Source organism: Coregonus lavaretus (genome assembly GCF_964263955.1).
Source record: "Coregonus lavaretus genome assembly, contig: HAP1_SCAFFOLD_689, whole genome shotgun sequence".
In the NCBI taxonomy this organism is placed as follows: Eukaryota; Metazoa; Chordata; class Actinopteri; order Salmoniformes; family Salmonidae; genus Coregonus; species Coregonus lavaretus.
Window position 1 is genome coordinate 23,054 of NW_028165939.1, and position 16,831 is coordinate 39,884.

The 16,831-nt window shown below is 43.5% G+C and overlaps 1 protein-coding gene across 1 annotated transcript in view; it reads left to right on the forward strand.

Moving 5' to 3' along the window:
- The first annotated feature begins 5,426 nt into the window (after positions 1 to 5,426).
- LOC311115275 (mitochondrial import receptor subunit TOM70-like) overlaps positions 5,427 to 16,831 on the forward strand; it is a 55,996-nt gene continuing 44,591 nt past the window's right edge. The window contains exon 1 of the mRNA XM_084190472.1: positions 5,427 to 5,685. Within this exon, the coding sequence (XP_084046598.1) occupies positions 5,452 to 5,685 (234 nt within the window). The 5' untranslated portion in view covers positions 5,427 to 5,451. The remainder of the gene's footprint in view (positions 5,686 to 16,831) is intronic.

The window sequence follows — 16,831 nt, forward strand, 5'->3', positions numbered from 1 at the left end:
TCAAGACACTTCACTAGCAATAGCTGAAGTCAAGACACTTCACTACCAATAGGTCAAGTCAAGACACTTCACTACCAATAGGTCAAGTCAAGACACTTCACTACCAATAGGTCAAGTCAAGAAACTTCACTACCAATAGGTCAAGTCAAGACACTTCACTACCAATAGGTCAAGTCAAGACACTTCACTACCAATAGTTCAACTCAAGACACTTCACTACCAATAAGTCAAGTCAAGACACTTCACTAGCAATAGCTGAAGTCAAGACACTTCACTACCAATAGGTCAAGTCAAGACACTTCACTACCAATAGGTCAAGTCAAGACACTTCACTACCAATAGGTCAAGTCAAGACACTTCACTACCAATAGTTCAACTCAAGACACTTCACTACCAATAAGTCAAGTCAAGACACTTCACTACCAATAGTTCAACTCAAGACACTTCACTACCAATAGGTCAAGTCAAGACACTTCACTACCAATAGGTCAAGTCAAGACACTTCACTAGCAATAGCTGAAGTCAAGACACTTCACTAGCAATAGCTGAAGTCAAGACACTTCACTACCAATAGGTTAAGTCAAGACACTTCACTACCAATAGGTCAAGTCAAGACTCTTCACTACCAATAGGTCAACTCAAGACACTTCACTAGCAATAAGTCAAGTCAAGACACTTCACTACCAATAGGTCAAGTCAAGACACTTCACTACCAATAGGTCAAGTCAAGACACTTCACTACCAATAGGTCAAGTCAAGACACTTCACTACCAATAGGTCAAGTCAAGACTCTTCACTACCAATAGGTCAAGTCAAGACACTTCACTACCAATAGGTCAAGTCAAGACACTTCACTAGCATTAGCTGAAGTCAAGACACTTCACTACCAATAGCTCAAGTCAAGACACTTCACTACCAATAGGTCAAGTCAAGACACTTCACTACCAATAGGTCAAGTCAAGACACTTCACTACCAATAGGTCAAGTCAAGACACTTCACTACCAATAGGTCAAGTCAAGACACTTCACTACCAATAGATCAAGTCAAGACACTTCACTACCAATAGGTCAAGTCAAGACACTTCACTACCAATAGGTCAAGTCAAGACACTTCACTACCAATAGGTCAAGTCAAGACACTTCACTACCAATAGGTCAAGTCAAGACACTTCACTACCAATAGGTCAAGTCAAGACACTTCACTACCAATAGGTCAAGTCAAGACACTTCACTACCAATAGGTCAAGTCAAGACACTTCACTACCAATAGTTCAACTCAAGACACTTCACTACCAATAAGTCAAGTCAAGACACTTCACTACCAATAGTTCAACTCAAGACACTTCACTACCAATAGGTCAAGTCAAGACACTTCACTACCAATAGGTCAAGTCAAGACACTTCACTACCAATAGGTCAAGTCAAGACACTTCACTAGCATTGGCTGAAGTCAAGACACTTCACTACCAATAGGTCAAGTCAAGACACTTCACTAAGGTATAGTTTATATTGAGTTGGTATAGTTTATATTGACTTGGTATAGTTTATATTGAGTTGGTATAGTTTATATTGAGTTGGTATAGTTTATATTGACATGGTATAGTCTATATTGACTAAATCCTAACTACTATTACTACATATATCATCCCAACCCTAACTACTATTACTACATATATCATCCCACCCCTAACTACTATTACTACATATATCATCCCAACCCTAACTACTATTACTACATATATCATCCCAACCCTAACTACTATTACTACATATATCATCCCCACCCTAACTACTATTACTACATATATCATCCCAACCCTAACTACTATTACTACATATATCATCCCTACCCTAACTACTATTACTACATATATCATCCCAACCCTAACTACTATTACTACATATATCATCCCCACCCTAACTACTATTACTACATATATCATCCCAACCCTAACTACTATTACTACATATATCATCCCAATCCTAACTACTATTACTACATATATCAGCCCCACCCTAACTACTATTACTACATATATCATCCCCACCCTAACTACTATTACTACATATATCATCCCAACCCTAACTACTATTACTACATATATCATCCCAACCCTAACTACTATTACTACATATATCATCCCCACCCTAACTACTATTACTACATATATCAGCCCAACCCTAACTACTATTACTACATATATCAGCCCAACCCTAACTACTATTACTACATATATCATCCCAACCCTAACTACTATTACTACATATATCACCCAACCCTAACTACTATTACTACATATATCATCCCAACCCTAACTACTATTACTACATATATCATCCCAACCCTAACTACTATTACTACATATATCATCCCCACCCTAACTACTATTACTACATATATCATCCCAACCCTAACTACTATTACTACATATATCATCCCAACCCTAACTACTATTACTACATATATCATCCCCACCCTAACTACTATTACTACATATATCAGCCCAACCCTAACTACTATTACTACATATATCAGCCCAACCCTAACTACTATTACTACATATATCATCCCAACCCTAACTACTATTACTACATATATCACCCAACCCTAACTACTATTACTACATATATCAGCCCAACCCTAACTACTATTACTACATATATCATCCCCACCCTAACTACAATTACTACATATATCATCCCCACCCTAACTACTATTACTACATATATCATCCCAACCCTAACTACTATTACTACATATATCATCCCAACCCTAACTACTATTACTACATATATCATCCCAACCCTAACTACTATTACTACATATATCAGCCCAACCCTAACTACTATTACTACATATATCATCCCAACCCTAACTACTATTACTACATATATCATCCCAACCCTAACTACTATTACTACATCTATCATCCCCACCCTAACTACTATTACTACATATATCATCCCCACCCTAACTACTATTACTACATATATCATCCCCACCCTAACTACTATTACTACATATATCATCCCCACCCTAACTACTATTACTACATATATCATCCCAACCCTAACTACTATTACTACATATATCATCCCAACCCTAACTACTATTACTACATATATCATCCCAACCCTAACTACTATTACTACATATATCATCCCAACCCTAACTACTATCACTACATATATCATCCCAACCCTAACTACTATTACTACATATATCATCCCCACCCTAACTACCATTACTACATATATCATCCCAACCCTAACTACTATTACTACATATATCATCCCCACCCTAACTACTATTACTACATATATCATCCCCACCCTAACTACTATTACTACATATATCATCCCCACCCTAACTACTATTACTACATATATCATCCCCACCCTAACTACTATTACTACATATATCAGCCCCACCCTAACTACTATTACTACATATATCATCCCAACCCTAACTACTATTACTACATATATCATCCCCACCCTAACTACTATTACTACATATATCATCCCCACCCTAACTACTATTACTACATAAATCATCCCCACCCTAACTACTATTACTACATATATCATCCCAATCCTAACTACTATTACTACATATATCATCCCAACCCTAACTACTACTATTACTGTGTACATGTACTAGTGTGTATCTCTGTGTATTTATTACTTTGTAAATGGTTACTGCTGACTTAGGTTGTCATGAAGAAAAGGAAAATTCCTCATATATAACACCTTTATTGAAATGTTTCAGTCTAAAGTGCCATTTACACTAGGAGGCGGCATTGCGCTGTGAAACATCGGATTCATTCACTTTCAATGGAAGGAAAGCGAGAGAAGCGGAGTGGGCTGGGGACCTTTGAGCGAAGGGAGCATGGGCGAGGGAGCATGGGCGAGGGAGCATGGGCGAGGGAGCATGGGCGAGCGGGCATGGGCGAGGAAGCATGGGCGAGGGAGCTGAACAGGGCGGGACGAAAGTTGGAGAAAGCTGAACTTTACTCGAATCCTCTGCAATATCTCGACGTGAGTGACCATTCAAAGCTCACCATAGCTTCCAACCCCTACTGGATTGACTGACCATGGCTGTTGATATGTAGCACTAACTAGCTTGTTTTCTAGCTTGTTAGTGCCCACATGAGGGTGAGGCTAGCGTGGTTAGTCGAGTGCAGCTTGTATAGACCCTGGTTCGATTCCAGGCTGCATCACAATTGGCCGTGATTGGGAGTTCCATAGGGCGGCGCACAATTGGCCCAGTGTCTTCCGGGTTTGGCCGGGGCAGGCCGTCATTGTAAATAAGAATTTGTTCTTAACTGACTTGCCTAGTTAAATAAAGGTAAAATAAAAAAATAAAAAAATAAAATAGGGTAAATTGCCAGTAAGGTGGATTTTTATTTATGAAAGGTGGAATGGGAGCATTACAGCGCTCGTCCCAAATGCCTCCCCATTCCCTATATAGTGCACTACTTTTGGCCAGAACTCTATAGACCCTGGTCAAAAGTAGTGCACTATATAGGGGATAGGGTGGCATTTGGGACGTAAATAGATGGCAGGCTAGTGCTGCTGTGCTGTCGTGTTTGAGGACCGCCTGCCTGGATGGCCCCTGAGGGCAGAGATCTGATCGAGTGGTTGGGCAGGTTGCCCTCCCAGACCAGTCTAACCAGACAGGCAGGCAGCAGGCAGCACCAGGCTGCTACACACAGGAATGTGACCCAGAATAGATCGCAACCAGGCCATGCCACACACTCTGGGGTAGCATATCTGGGTCATCAAATACAGAGAATGTCCATTATTTGTTAAACATAAACATACTGGTAATACAACGTTTATTTGAAAATAGTGTAAAAGCATTATCATGTAGTGGCAAAGCACTATAAAACTCTCATAATTGTTCATCTATAAACATAGTCATAGTCAATAAATGCTATCTATAATACACAATCCCAATATCTTTGATAACACTCAAAAGTAGGTTTCCTGAAATCGACGTTTTAAGCCTTGCATTATTTAATACATACAGTAGATGGGGGCATTGCACTCCATGTAATTTTGTACTCGTCCATGTAGTCCGGAAGTACAGAGTTCCCCGCCCCGGTTGCAGTTACACAGCTCCCGCCAGTATCCCAAGATTCCGCTGTTTCTGCTTTACCTCGCCGATTACGGAGTGAGTACTGGAGGAGTTGGTCGTCACTAGTTACCACAGCCACAAAGTCACAATTAATGCCAAAACCCGCCTATTTTTACAATTTATCTTCTTAAAATCTGATTTTAAACCTAACCACTCTGTTGACCTTATGCCTAACATTAAATTAAGACCAAAAAGGGAATTATTTTTTTAAATAATTGTAATTATATATAGCCAATTATAACTTTGTGGCTGGGGCAACTAGTGACAACTGGTCCGTGTTCTGCTCGCTTCTGTCCATTACATGGTGGATGATGGCCGCGTCAAAGCCTGTCGAGCCGCACTCCGGGAGCGGTTTCCCCCGCTGGCAGCTGGCACTCCTGGTCGGAACCCCCATAGTGCTGGGTGTAGGAGCCGTTTACCTGTGGAACCGCAACAAGCCCAAGGACACACCCGGGAAAAGCAATGGGGTACGGACAACTCCAGAAGGCAGCGCCAGCCCCGTCCAGGGCCAAGACGGAGCCCGTCGCGAACTGGAGGACATGGTATGAATCTCAACACTCCTAGATATCACTCTGCCGTGCAGGTTTTTTGCTTGAGTAGGATTTTATCACTACCGAAATACATTCAAGGACACAGGCAGTCAATGAGTCACAACTGTATTTGGCGGTTGGCTGGTAGCTAGGTAACGTTAACTAGTTAGGTGACTTATTTAGCTAACGTTAACTAGCTAGAAATGTCGCCATAGACAAGCATGTATTACCGATCCTATCCACAGCAGTATTCAGCGTGGTATGACCAAACCATGTAGGTAGTTAACTCACTAGTTCTCCTAAAATGGGGGCGGGCTAGACATTAGGTTAGTTGAGTTGCCATACTAGTTTTGTTACTAGTTGTCTTGCTAGAAGTTAGCGACCCAACCGTTCATGCTTAGCCACATTGAGCACGGTTAGGTGCACACAATAATGCGATTCTTGTGGCTAGTCAGGTTAATATATTAGAAAATCGCCAATCAAAATAAACGTTCTACCACAGTAACATTTTATTTTTGCGAATACGATTTGATTCTGAGTTCGGACATATCAAGTTGTATGTGAAAACTATTTATAAGATGCATACTGGATAAGCGCTTTTGCTAAATGACAAAAATGTAAACTGTGAACCAACTGTATTAGTTTAGGGCAGGGGTGTCAAACTCATTTTAGCTCAGGGGCCACATGGAGGAAAATCTATTCCCAAGTGGGCCGGACCGGAAAAATCATGGTGTATATAACTTAAAAACAACAACTTCAGATTGTTTTCTTTGTTTTAATACGATCAACATACAACATAAAGCTGGAGCCTGAGGACAGTGTGTCCAAAATAGTACAAGCACAACATCACTATTAATCATAAAACACATCAAAGTGTATTTGAAAATTCTAAAGAAAAAGAACACACAAACACACAATGCCTCAGTGATTAACAGAACTGTTTCACAGATCACAGAACTATATCAGGGTGTCATTTCTCAGGCAGAAATGTAGATAAAAATAATGAAATCCTGTTCCCCAAACAAGTGCAAGAACCACAGAGTCAAGAATAGGTTAAATATACAAATAAAATAAAATCAATTAAAAACAATAGCACATCAACATAAAAACATATAAACATAAATCTGAAAGCGTTGCTCAAACTCCCGTAACAGTCCCGTTATTTTATCTTTGAACCGCTTCATGTCTGCCACATGTTGGGTCGCGCACACATTTTTCAGACAGGGGAAGTGAGCTGCATCACCACCGGCAAGTTGCGTCTCCCACAATGACAGCTTCAACTTGAAAGAACGTATGCTGTCATAATACTGCGTGACAACTTTGTTGCGCCCTTGCAGCTGTTTGTTCAAGTTATTCAGGTGCTCTGTAACATCCACCATAAATGCAAGGTCCGGCATCCATTCTGCGGAATGAAATTCTAACACTGGTTTGCCCTTTTCTTCCATGAACTGTTCAATTTCTTCTCGTAAATCAAAGAAACGCCTCAGCACAGCACCTCGGCTTAACCATCTTACCTCAGTGTGGTATGGCAGGCCATAGATGTGGTCTTTCTCTCTGAGAAGGCTGTCAAACTGACGGTGATTCAGGCTTCTGGATCGGATGAAATTAACAGTTTGGATGACCACCTTCATGACGTTATCCATCTTTAATGACTTGCAACACAAAGCCTCCTGGTGCAAAAGTCAAAAAGTGAAAAGTCAAAAAATCACGTCCTCCATTTGCAGATTGCACTTTCTCTCTGAACTTTGTCACAACGCCTTCTTTTTTCCCGATCATTGAGGGCGCACCATCTGTAGCCAGGCTGACAGCGCGGGACCAGTCCACTCCGACCCTGTCTAGCGCGCCGACGAGTGCGGTAAAAATATCAGCTGCTGTCGTTGTATCTGTCATCGGCACCAACTCCATGAACTCCTCGGTGACGGTCAATGTGTCATCAACTCCGCGGATGAAAAAATGGCCAGTTGTGCAACATCTGTAATGTCCGTGCTTTCATCAATTGCAACCGAAAACGCAATAAATGACTTTACTTTTTGCTTCAACTGGCTGTCCAAATCCACTGAAAGATCGGAAATCCTGTCTGCAACTGTGTTTCTTGTCAGGCTGATATTTGCAAAAGCCTGCCGCTTTTCAGGGCACACAATCTCCGCTGCCTTCATCATGCATGTTTTTACAAATTCACCCTCACTAAATGGTTTTGAAGCCACTGCGATTTCATTAGCAATGAGGTAGCTAGCTTTCACTGCAGCGTCACTGATGTCTCGGCTGTGAGTAAACACAGACTGCTGTTTCTTCAGACCCGCCAACAGTTCATTCACCTTCTCTCATCTCCGCTGTCCTTGAAAGTTGTCATATTTGTCGGCATGAAGACTCACATAGTGGCGACGAAGGTTATATTCTTTCAGCACTGCAACATGCGCTGAACACACCAAACATACAGCTTTCCCATTCAATTCCGTGATTAAATAGGATGACCATTTTTCTTGGAACACTCTGCACTCTGCGTCCACTTTTCTCTTTTTTGACAGAGACATATTGGGGCAATGAGGGTGCCAAAGCACATAATGTTAAAAGTAGAAGCCGTAATAAATATTGTGGGCAAAACAAAGTAGCTCATTGGCTGCACGTGCTTGACCTACTTGCTCTGCCCCGGTATAAACAGTTTGCTTGCTTAACACAATTGCTATTGCGCCATCCAGTGGACGCAATTGGAACAGCAGTTTATTTTATTGAAAAATTGCAGCGCGTTTTTATACTTTACTTTTTTTTTTTTTTTATCATCTCGCGGGCCGGATTAAACCCGTTTGCGGGCCTGATCCGGCCCGCGGGCCGTACGTTTGACACCCCTGGTTTAGGGGCATGTCAAATACACATTAAACATTCATGGACATTTAGCAACTTGCTAATTTGTCCTGGGAGATGAACATTGGGTTGTTATTCTACCTGAAATGCATATGGTCCTTTTATTTTATTTTTGCTGCATCTTTGCTACAAGCTTGGCACATCTGTATTTGGGGAGTTTCTCCCATTCTTCTCTGCAGATCCTCTCAAGCTCTGTCAGGTTGGATGGGGAGCGTTGCTGCACAGCTATTTTCAGGTCTCTCCAGAGATGTTCGATCGGGTTCAAGTCCGGGCTCTGGCTGGGCCACTCAAGGACATTCAGAGACTTGTCCCGAAGCCACTCCTGCGTTGTCTTGGCTGTGTGCTTAGGGTCGTTGTCCTGTTGGAAGGTGAACCTTCGCCCCAGTCTGAGGTCCTGAGCGCTCTGGAGCAGGTTTTCATCAAGGATCTCTCTGTACTTTGCTCCGTTCATCTTTGCCTCGATCCTGACTAGTCTCCCTGTCAGGGATGCAAAGTAGTCACCTTCCGGCGAAATTCGCCATTTTGAGTCCAAAATAGGTAACCTACGTGATTCGTATATATCCGTTGAGAATTTTTTATTTTTTATTTTTTTTGGGGGGGGGGTTTAGATCACTACTGGCTGTCAGTGAACCAGTGATGCACGTTTGGAGCAATACAGGCTATATCACCAGGTTGCATCCCTGCCAGTCCCATCCGCTGAATAACATCCCAACAGCATGATGCTGCCACCACCTTGCTTCACCGTAGGGATGGTGCCAGGTTTCCTCCAGACGTGACGCTTGGCATTCAGGCCAAAGAGTTCAATCTTGGTTTCATCAGACCAGAGAATCTTGTTTCTCATGGTCTGAGAGTCTTTAGGTGCCTTTTTGGCAAACTCCAAGCGGGCTGTCATGTGCCTTTTACTGAGGAGTGGCTTCCGTCTGGCCACTCTACCATAAAGGCCTGATTGGTGGAGTACTGCAGAGATGGTTGTCCTTCTGGAAGGTTCTCCCATCTCCACAGAGGAACTCTGGAGCTCTATCAGAGTGACCATCGGGTTCTTGGTCACCTCCCTGACCAAGGCCCTTCTCCCCCGATTGCTCAGTTTGGCCGGGCGGCCAGCTCTAGGAAGAGTCTTGGTGGTTCCAAACTTCTTCCATTTAAGAATGATGGAGGCCACTGTGTTCTTGGGGACCTTCAATACTGTAGAAATGTTTTGGTACCCTTCCCCAGATCGGTGCCTCGACACAATCCTGTCTCGGAGCTCTATGGACAATTCCTTCAACCTCATGACTTGGTTTTTGCTCTGACATGCACTGTGAACTGTGGGAATTTACAACAGGTGGACTCCAATCAAGTTGTAGAAACATCTCAAGGATGATCAATGGAAACAGGATGCACCTGAGCTCAATTTCGAGCTGTAACGTAACAAAATGTGGAAAACGTCAAGCGGTCTGAATACTTCTGAATGCACTGTAATATGTGTGAAATGCTTGATAGTTTATGTGATGTAAACAGAGAGGTCTACTTTCTTGGGGACCTGAATATTGACTGGTTTTCATCAAGCTGTCCGCTCAAGAGGAAGCTTCTCACTGTAACCAAAAAAAACAGTGCCTGTAATCTGGTTCAGGTTATTAATCAACCTACCAGGGTGTTTACAAACACTACAGGAACAAGATCATCCACATGTATTGATCACATTTTTACTAATACTGTAGAACTTTGTTCTGAAGCTGTATCCGTACCCATTGGATGCATGATCACAATATAGTGGCTATATCCAGGAAAGACAAAGTTCCAAAAGCTGGGCCTAAAATAGTGTATAAGATATCATACAAAATATTTTGCTGTGACTCTTATGTGGATGATGTTACAAATATGTGTTGGTCTGGTGTGATTAATAAGGAGCATCCAGACGCTGCACTTGATGAATTTATGAAATTGCTTCTTCCAATTATTGATAAACATGCACCTGTTAAGAAACTGACTGTTAGAACTGTTAAGGCTCCATGGATTGATGAGGAATTGAAAAACTGTCTGGTTGAAAGAGACGGGGCAAAAGGAGTGGCTAATAAGTCTGGCTGCACATCTGACTGGCTGACTTACTGCAAATTGAGGAATTATGTGACTAAACTCAACAAAAATAAAAAATAAACTCTTATGAAGCTAAGATCAATGATATAAAGAATGAGGAATAAACAACAACTTTGGACTTAAAATGAAATTATGGGCAGAAAGACAAATTCAACTCCATCTTTTATCGAATCAGATGGCTTATTCATCACAAAACCATTTGATGTTACAAATTATTTTATTGATTACTTCATTGGCAAAGTGGGTACTTTGTAAAGTTAATGTGGGAGAGGTAGAAACATTGTTATTGGTCAGTAATGACGAACCTCCTGGCATTGACAACTTAGATGGAAAGCTACTGAGGATGGTAGCTGACTCTATAGCCACTCCTATCTGTCATATCTTTAATCTGAGCCTAGAGGAAAGTCTTTGTCCTCAGGCCTGGAGGGAAGCCAAAGTCATTCTGCTACCCAAGAGTGGTAAAGCGGCCTTTACTGGTTCTAACAGCAGACCTATCAGCTTGCTGCCAGCTCTTAGCAAACTGTTGGAAATATTGTGTTTAACTGGCTGCAGACTGATCCTACTGGCCCTAGACCAATCTGGGTCCAGATGGAGTCTGAATCGTGTAAACCTGCTGCACTTTCTTCTGTGTTGTGCTCGTCTCTCCCAGTGTCCCTAGGCAAAAGGTGTGTCAACCCAATTGTAAAGCAGTCTCTTAAAATTTGGAATCAGTTCCGCTTAGCCTTTGGCCTCCGAGGCTTTTCTCTATCAGGCCCAATCAATCAGAACATTTTATTTCCTCCATCTTTGAATGATGGGGCTTTTGACATCTGGCACTCACTAGGCCTCTCCTCACTAGCCCAATTATTCTTTGATGATACATTTGCCTCTTTTGCTCAGCTACAGGAAAGGCTCAACCTCCCCCAATCCCACTTTTTCCGCTATCTCCAGACTAGGAACTTTGTCAGAGCTAACACACCTGAATTTCCCCATAGGCCTGTGAATACAGCTATAGAGAGCATCCTGGAGCTGAACAAGCTTCCTAGGGGCGCAATTTCAGATGTATATGCAATCATTCATGACTTACAGAACCCTTCTTTGGTGCCTTTAAAGACTCGATGGGAAAAGGATTTGGGGGAGGAACTTGGGGAAGACACCTGGGAATCTGTGCTGCGCAGGGTGCATTCGTCCTCTTTTAGCACTAGACACAGCCTCATTCAATTCAAGGTGGTTCACCGTATCCACTGGTCTGGGGCCAGACTTGGAAGAATATTCTCTGATTTTGATCCTACCTGTGTCAGATGTAAAATTGAACCGGCCACACTGTTGCATATGTTCTGGGGCTGTCATAAACTGTCAGGTTTCTGGGAATTAATATTTAAATGTTTCTCTGATATATATAACACTGTTATAGACCCCTCTCCCCTTACAGCCCTTTTTGGAGTACTGCCCATAAGCACCCCCCTGTCAAGAATCCAGTCGGACACCGTTGCTTATACAACTCTTTTAGCTAGACGGCTAATACTACAGAACTGGAAGATGGCAGCTCCCCCATCTTATAAATATTGGGTGAGAGACGTGTTGTGCTCTCTGAAACTAGAAAAAATTAAATTCAATTCACGTGGGAACCCCAAACTGTTTAATGAGGCTTGGGCTCCATTCCGGTCTTACTTTAAACAGTCCATCCTCTGATAGCATTCCTATTAAAACCAAAATAAGTCTGTATTTGACCCCCCTGTGACTTAGGGGTTGGATGAGCATTTCTCTGTGTTTTTTTTTCTGGGGTGGGGGTGGGGGGCATTAAGGTTGATGTGCTTATTGATTGTGACCTGCGGATGCCTTGTTCATCTCGCCCGGGCAGAGACTAAGGTGTGAGCTTGTTTTTCCCAGTTATTTTTATTTTTTTAATTCTGTTCACGCCTACATAAAATTATCAATATTCATTTTTTATTTTAAAGCATTGTAACTTTTTATTTTTGGTCCAGTGGATGATTGGTCTGTGGCCTTGACTGTCTGTGAGTGGTTGCATTTCTCCACCCCATCCCTTAACTGTTTACAGGAACAATGGTGAGGTGTTTGCTCTGTCCCTATACTATAGATTGCCCTTTAACCTTTTGTAGCCTTCTGCCTGGTGTGTTTAACTTGTCTAAAGTATGGTATCTTTAAAGTTATTTTTTTTATTTTTTTATATATGTATTATTTGTATTTTTGTCTAGTTGAGTATATTATTTATATTGCTTTGTCTTGTCTGTGTGTGTGTAAAACTTAATAAACAGAGTTCTCAAAAAGGAAATATTGTGTTTGACCAAATACAATGCTATTTCTCTGTAAACAAATTAACAGCAGACTTTCAGCATGCTTATAGGGAAGGGCTCTCAACATGTACTGCACTGACACAAATGACTGATGATTGGTTGAAATACATTGATAATAAGAAGATTGTGGGAGCTGTCCTGTTAGATTTCAGTGCAGCCTTTGATATTATTGACCATAACCTGTTGTTGAGAAAACGTATGTGTTATGGCTTTTCAAACTCTGCCATATCGTGGATTCAGAGCTATCTATCTAATAGAACTCAGAGGGTTTTCTTTAATGGAAGCTTCTCTAATGTCAAAGTGTGGTGTACTGCAGGGCAGCTCTCTAGACCCTGTACTCTTTTCTATTTTTACCAATGACCTGCCGCTGGCATTAAACAAAGCATGTCACTGACCACCTTCCGGAGACAATTGAAACCTTACCTCTTTAAGGAATACCTGGAATAGTATAAAAGTAATCCTTCTACCCCCCCCCCCCCCATAAAAACAAAAAGTGGTTGTCCTACTGGCTATCATAAGTCAAATGCACCAATTTGTAAGTCGCTCTGGATAAGAGCGTCTGCTAAATGATGTAAATGTATGCTGATGATTCAACCATATACGCATCAGCAACCACAGCTAATGAAGTCGCTGAAACCCTTAGTTGCAGTCTGTTTTGGAATGGGTGGCCAGTAATAAACTGGTCCAGAACATCTCTAAAACTAAGAGCGTTGTATTTGGTACAAATCATTCCTTATGTTCTAGACCTCAGCTGAATGGTAATGAATGGTGTGGCTGTTGAACAAGTTGAGGAGACTAAATTACATGACGTTACCTTAGATTGTAAACTGTCATGGTCAAAACATATTGATTCAATGGTTGTAAAGATGGGGAGAGGTCTGTCAGTAATAAAGAGATGCTTTGCTATTTTGACACCACACTCCAAAAAGCAAGACCTGCAGGCTCTAGTTTTGTCTAATCTTGATGATTGTCCAGTCGTGTGGTCCAGTGCTGCAAGGAAAGACCTAGTTAAGCTGCAGCTGGCCCAGAACAGAGCGGCACGTCTTGCTCTTCATTGTAATCAGAGGGCTGATATAAATACTATGCATGCCAGTCTCTCTTGGCTAAGAGTTGAGGAGAGACTGACTGCATCACTTCTTCTTTTTATAAGAAACATTAATGTGTTGAAAATCCCAAATTGTTTGCGTAGTCAACTTACACACAGCTCTGACACACACACTTACCCCACCAGACATGCCACCAGGGGTCTTTTCACAGTCCCCAAATCCAGAACAAATTAAAGAAAGTGTACAGTATTATATAGAGCCATTATTGCATGGAACTTCGTTCCATCTCATATTGCTCAAATGAACAGCAAACCTGGTTTCAGAAAACAGATGACGCAACACCTCACGGCACAACGCCTCTCCCCTATTTGACCTAGATAGTTTATGTGTGTTTATTGATATATAGGCTACGTGTGCCTTTTTAAAATTGATGTAGTTCTGTCCTTGAGCTGTTTTTGTCTATTAATGATCAGTATTATGTCATGTTTTGTGTGGACCCCAGGATGAATAGTCAGCTGATGGGGATCCTAATCAAAAGTCGAATGTCACAGTTGTTTCAAGGCTTTAAAAAAATCCTACTTTAACCTGTTTCTTCCCCTTCATCTACACGGATCTAATTGGATTTAAAAAGTGACATCATTAAGGGATCATAGCTTTCACCTGGATTCACCTGGTCAGTCTGTGTGATGGAAAGAGCAGTGTTCTTAATGTTTTGTCCACTCAGTGTAGATGGTAATGGTAACCTATGTGTTGTGAATCAGAAAATGCCTCACAGCGATCCACATAGGTGTGCTTTTAATTTAATTGCTGTGGAAACAATGTATCCTTTTTGTTCTAAAGTGTTTCACCATTAACTCTGTCTCCCTTCCATCCTGTAGAGTCCTCTGGACCGGGCCCAGGGTGATACTAACTCTGTCTCCCTTCCATCCTGTAGAGTCCTCTGGACCGGGCCCAGGGTGATACTAACTCTGTCTCCCTTCCATCCTATAGTCCTCTGGACCGGGCCCAGGGTGATACTAACTCTGTCTCCCTTCCATCCTGTAGAGTCCTCTGGACCGGGCCCAGGGTGATACTAACTCTGTCTCCCTTCCATCCTGTAGAGTCCTCTGGACCGGGCCCAGGGTGATACTAACTCTGTCTCCCTCCCTTCCATCCTGTAGAGTCCTCTGGACCGGGCCCAGGGTGATACTAACTCTGTCTCCCTTCCATCCTATAGTCCTCTGGACCGGGCCCAGGGTGATACTAACTCTGTCTCCCTCCCTTCCATCCTGTAGAGTCCTCTGGACCGGGCCCAGGGTGATACTAACTCTGTCTCCCTCCCTTCCATCCTGTAGAGTCCTCTGGACCGGGCCCAGGGTGATACTAACTCTGTCTCCCTTCCATCCTGTAGAGTCCTCTGGACCGGGCCCAGGGTGATACTAACTCTGTCTCCCTCCCTTCCATCCTGTAGAGTCCTCTGGACCGGGCCCAGGGTGATACTAACTCTGTCTCCCTTCCATCCTGTAGAGTCCTCTGGACCGGGCCTGGGTGATACTAACTCTGTCTCCCTCCCTTCCATCCTGTAGAGTCCTCTGGACCGGGCCCAGGGTGATACTAACTCTGTCTCCCTTCCATCCTATAGTCCTCTGGACCGGGCCCAGGGTGATACTAACTCTGTCTCCCTTCCATCCTGTAGAGTCCTCTGGACCGGGCCCAGGGTGATACTAACTCTGTCTCCCTCCCTTCCATCCTGTATAGTCCTCTGGACCGGGCCCAGGGTGATACTAACTCTGTCTCCCTCCCTTCCATCCTGTAGAGTCCTCTGGACCGGGCCCAGGGTGATACTAACTCTGTCTCCCTTCCATCCTATAGTCCTCTGGACCGGGCCCAGGGTGATACTAACTCTGTCTCCCTCCCTTCCATCCTGTAGAGTCCTCTGGACCGGGCCCAGGGTGATACTAACTCTGTCTCCCTTCCATCCTGTAGAGTCCTCTGGACCGGGCCCAGGGTGATACTAACTCTGTCTCCCTCCCTTCCATCCTGTAGAGTCCTCTGGACCGGGCCCAGGGTGATACTAACTCTGTCTCCCTTCCATCCTATAGTCCTCTGGACCGGGCCTGGGTGATACTAACTCTGTCTCCCTCCCTTCCATCCTGTAGAGTCCTCTGGACCGGGCCCAGGGTGATACTAACTCTGTCTCCCTCCCTTCCATCCTGTAGAGTCCTCTGGACCGGGCCCAGGGTGATACTAACTCTGTCTCCCTCCCTTCCATCCTGTAGAGTCCTCTGGACCGGGCCCAGGGTGATACTAACTCTGTCTCCCTCCCTTCCATCCTGTAGAGTCCTCTGGACCGGGCCCAGGGTGATACTAACTCTGTCTCCCTCCCTTCCATCCTGTAGAGTCCTCTGGACCGGGCCCAGGGTGATACTAACTCTGTCTCCCTCCCTTCCATCCTGTAGAGTCCTCTGGACCGGGCCCAGGGTGATACTAACTCTGTCTCCCTCCCTTCCATCCTGTAGAGTCCTCTGGACCGGGCCCAGGGTGATACTAACTCTGTCTCCCTTCCATCCTGTAGAGTCCTCTGGACCGGGCCCAGGGTGATACTAACTCTGTCTCCCTTCCATCCTATAGTCCTCTGGACCGGGCCTGGGTGATACTAACTCTGTCTCCCTCCCTTCCATCCTGTAGAGTCCTCTGGACCGGGCCCAGGGTGATACTAACTCTGTCTCCCTCCCTTCCATCCTGTAGAGTCCTCTGGACCGGGCCCAGGGTGATACTAACTCTGTCTCCCTCCCTTCCATCCTGTAGAGTCCTCTGGACCGGGCCCAGGGTGATACTAACTCTGTCTCCCTCCCTTCCATCCTGTAGAGTCCTCTGGACCGGGCCCAGGGTGATACTAACTCTGTC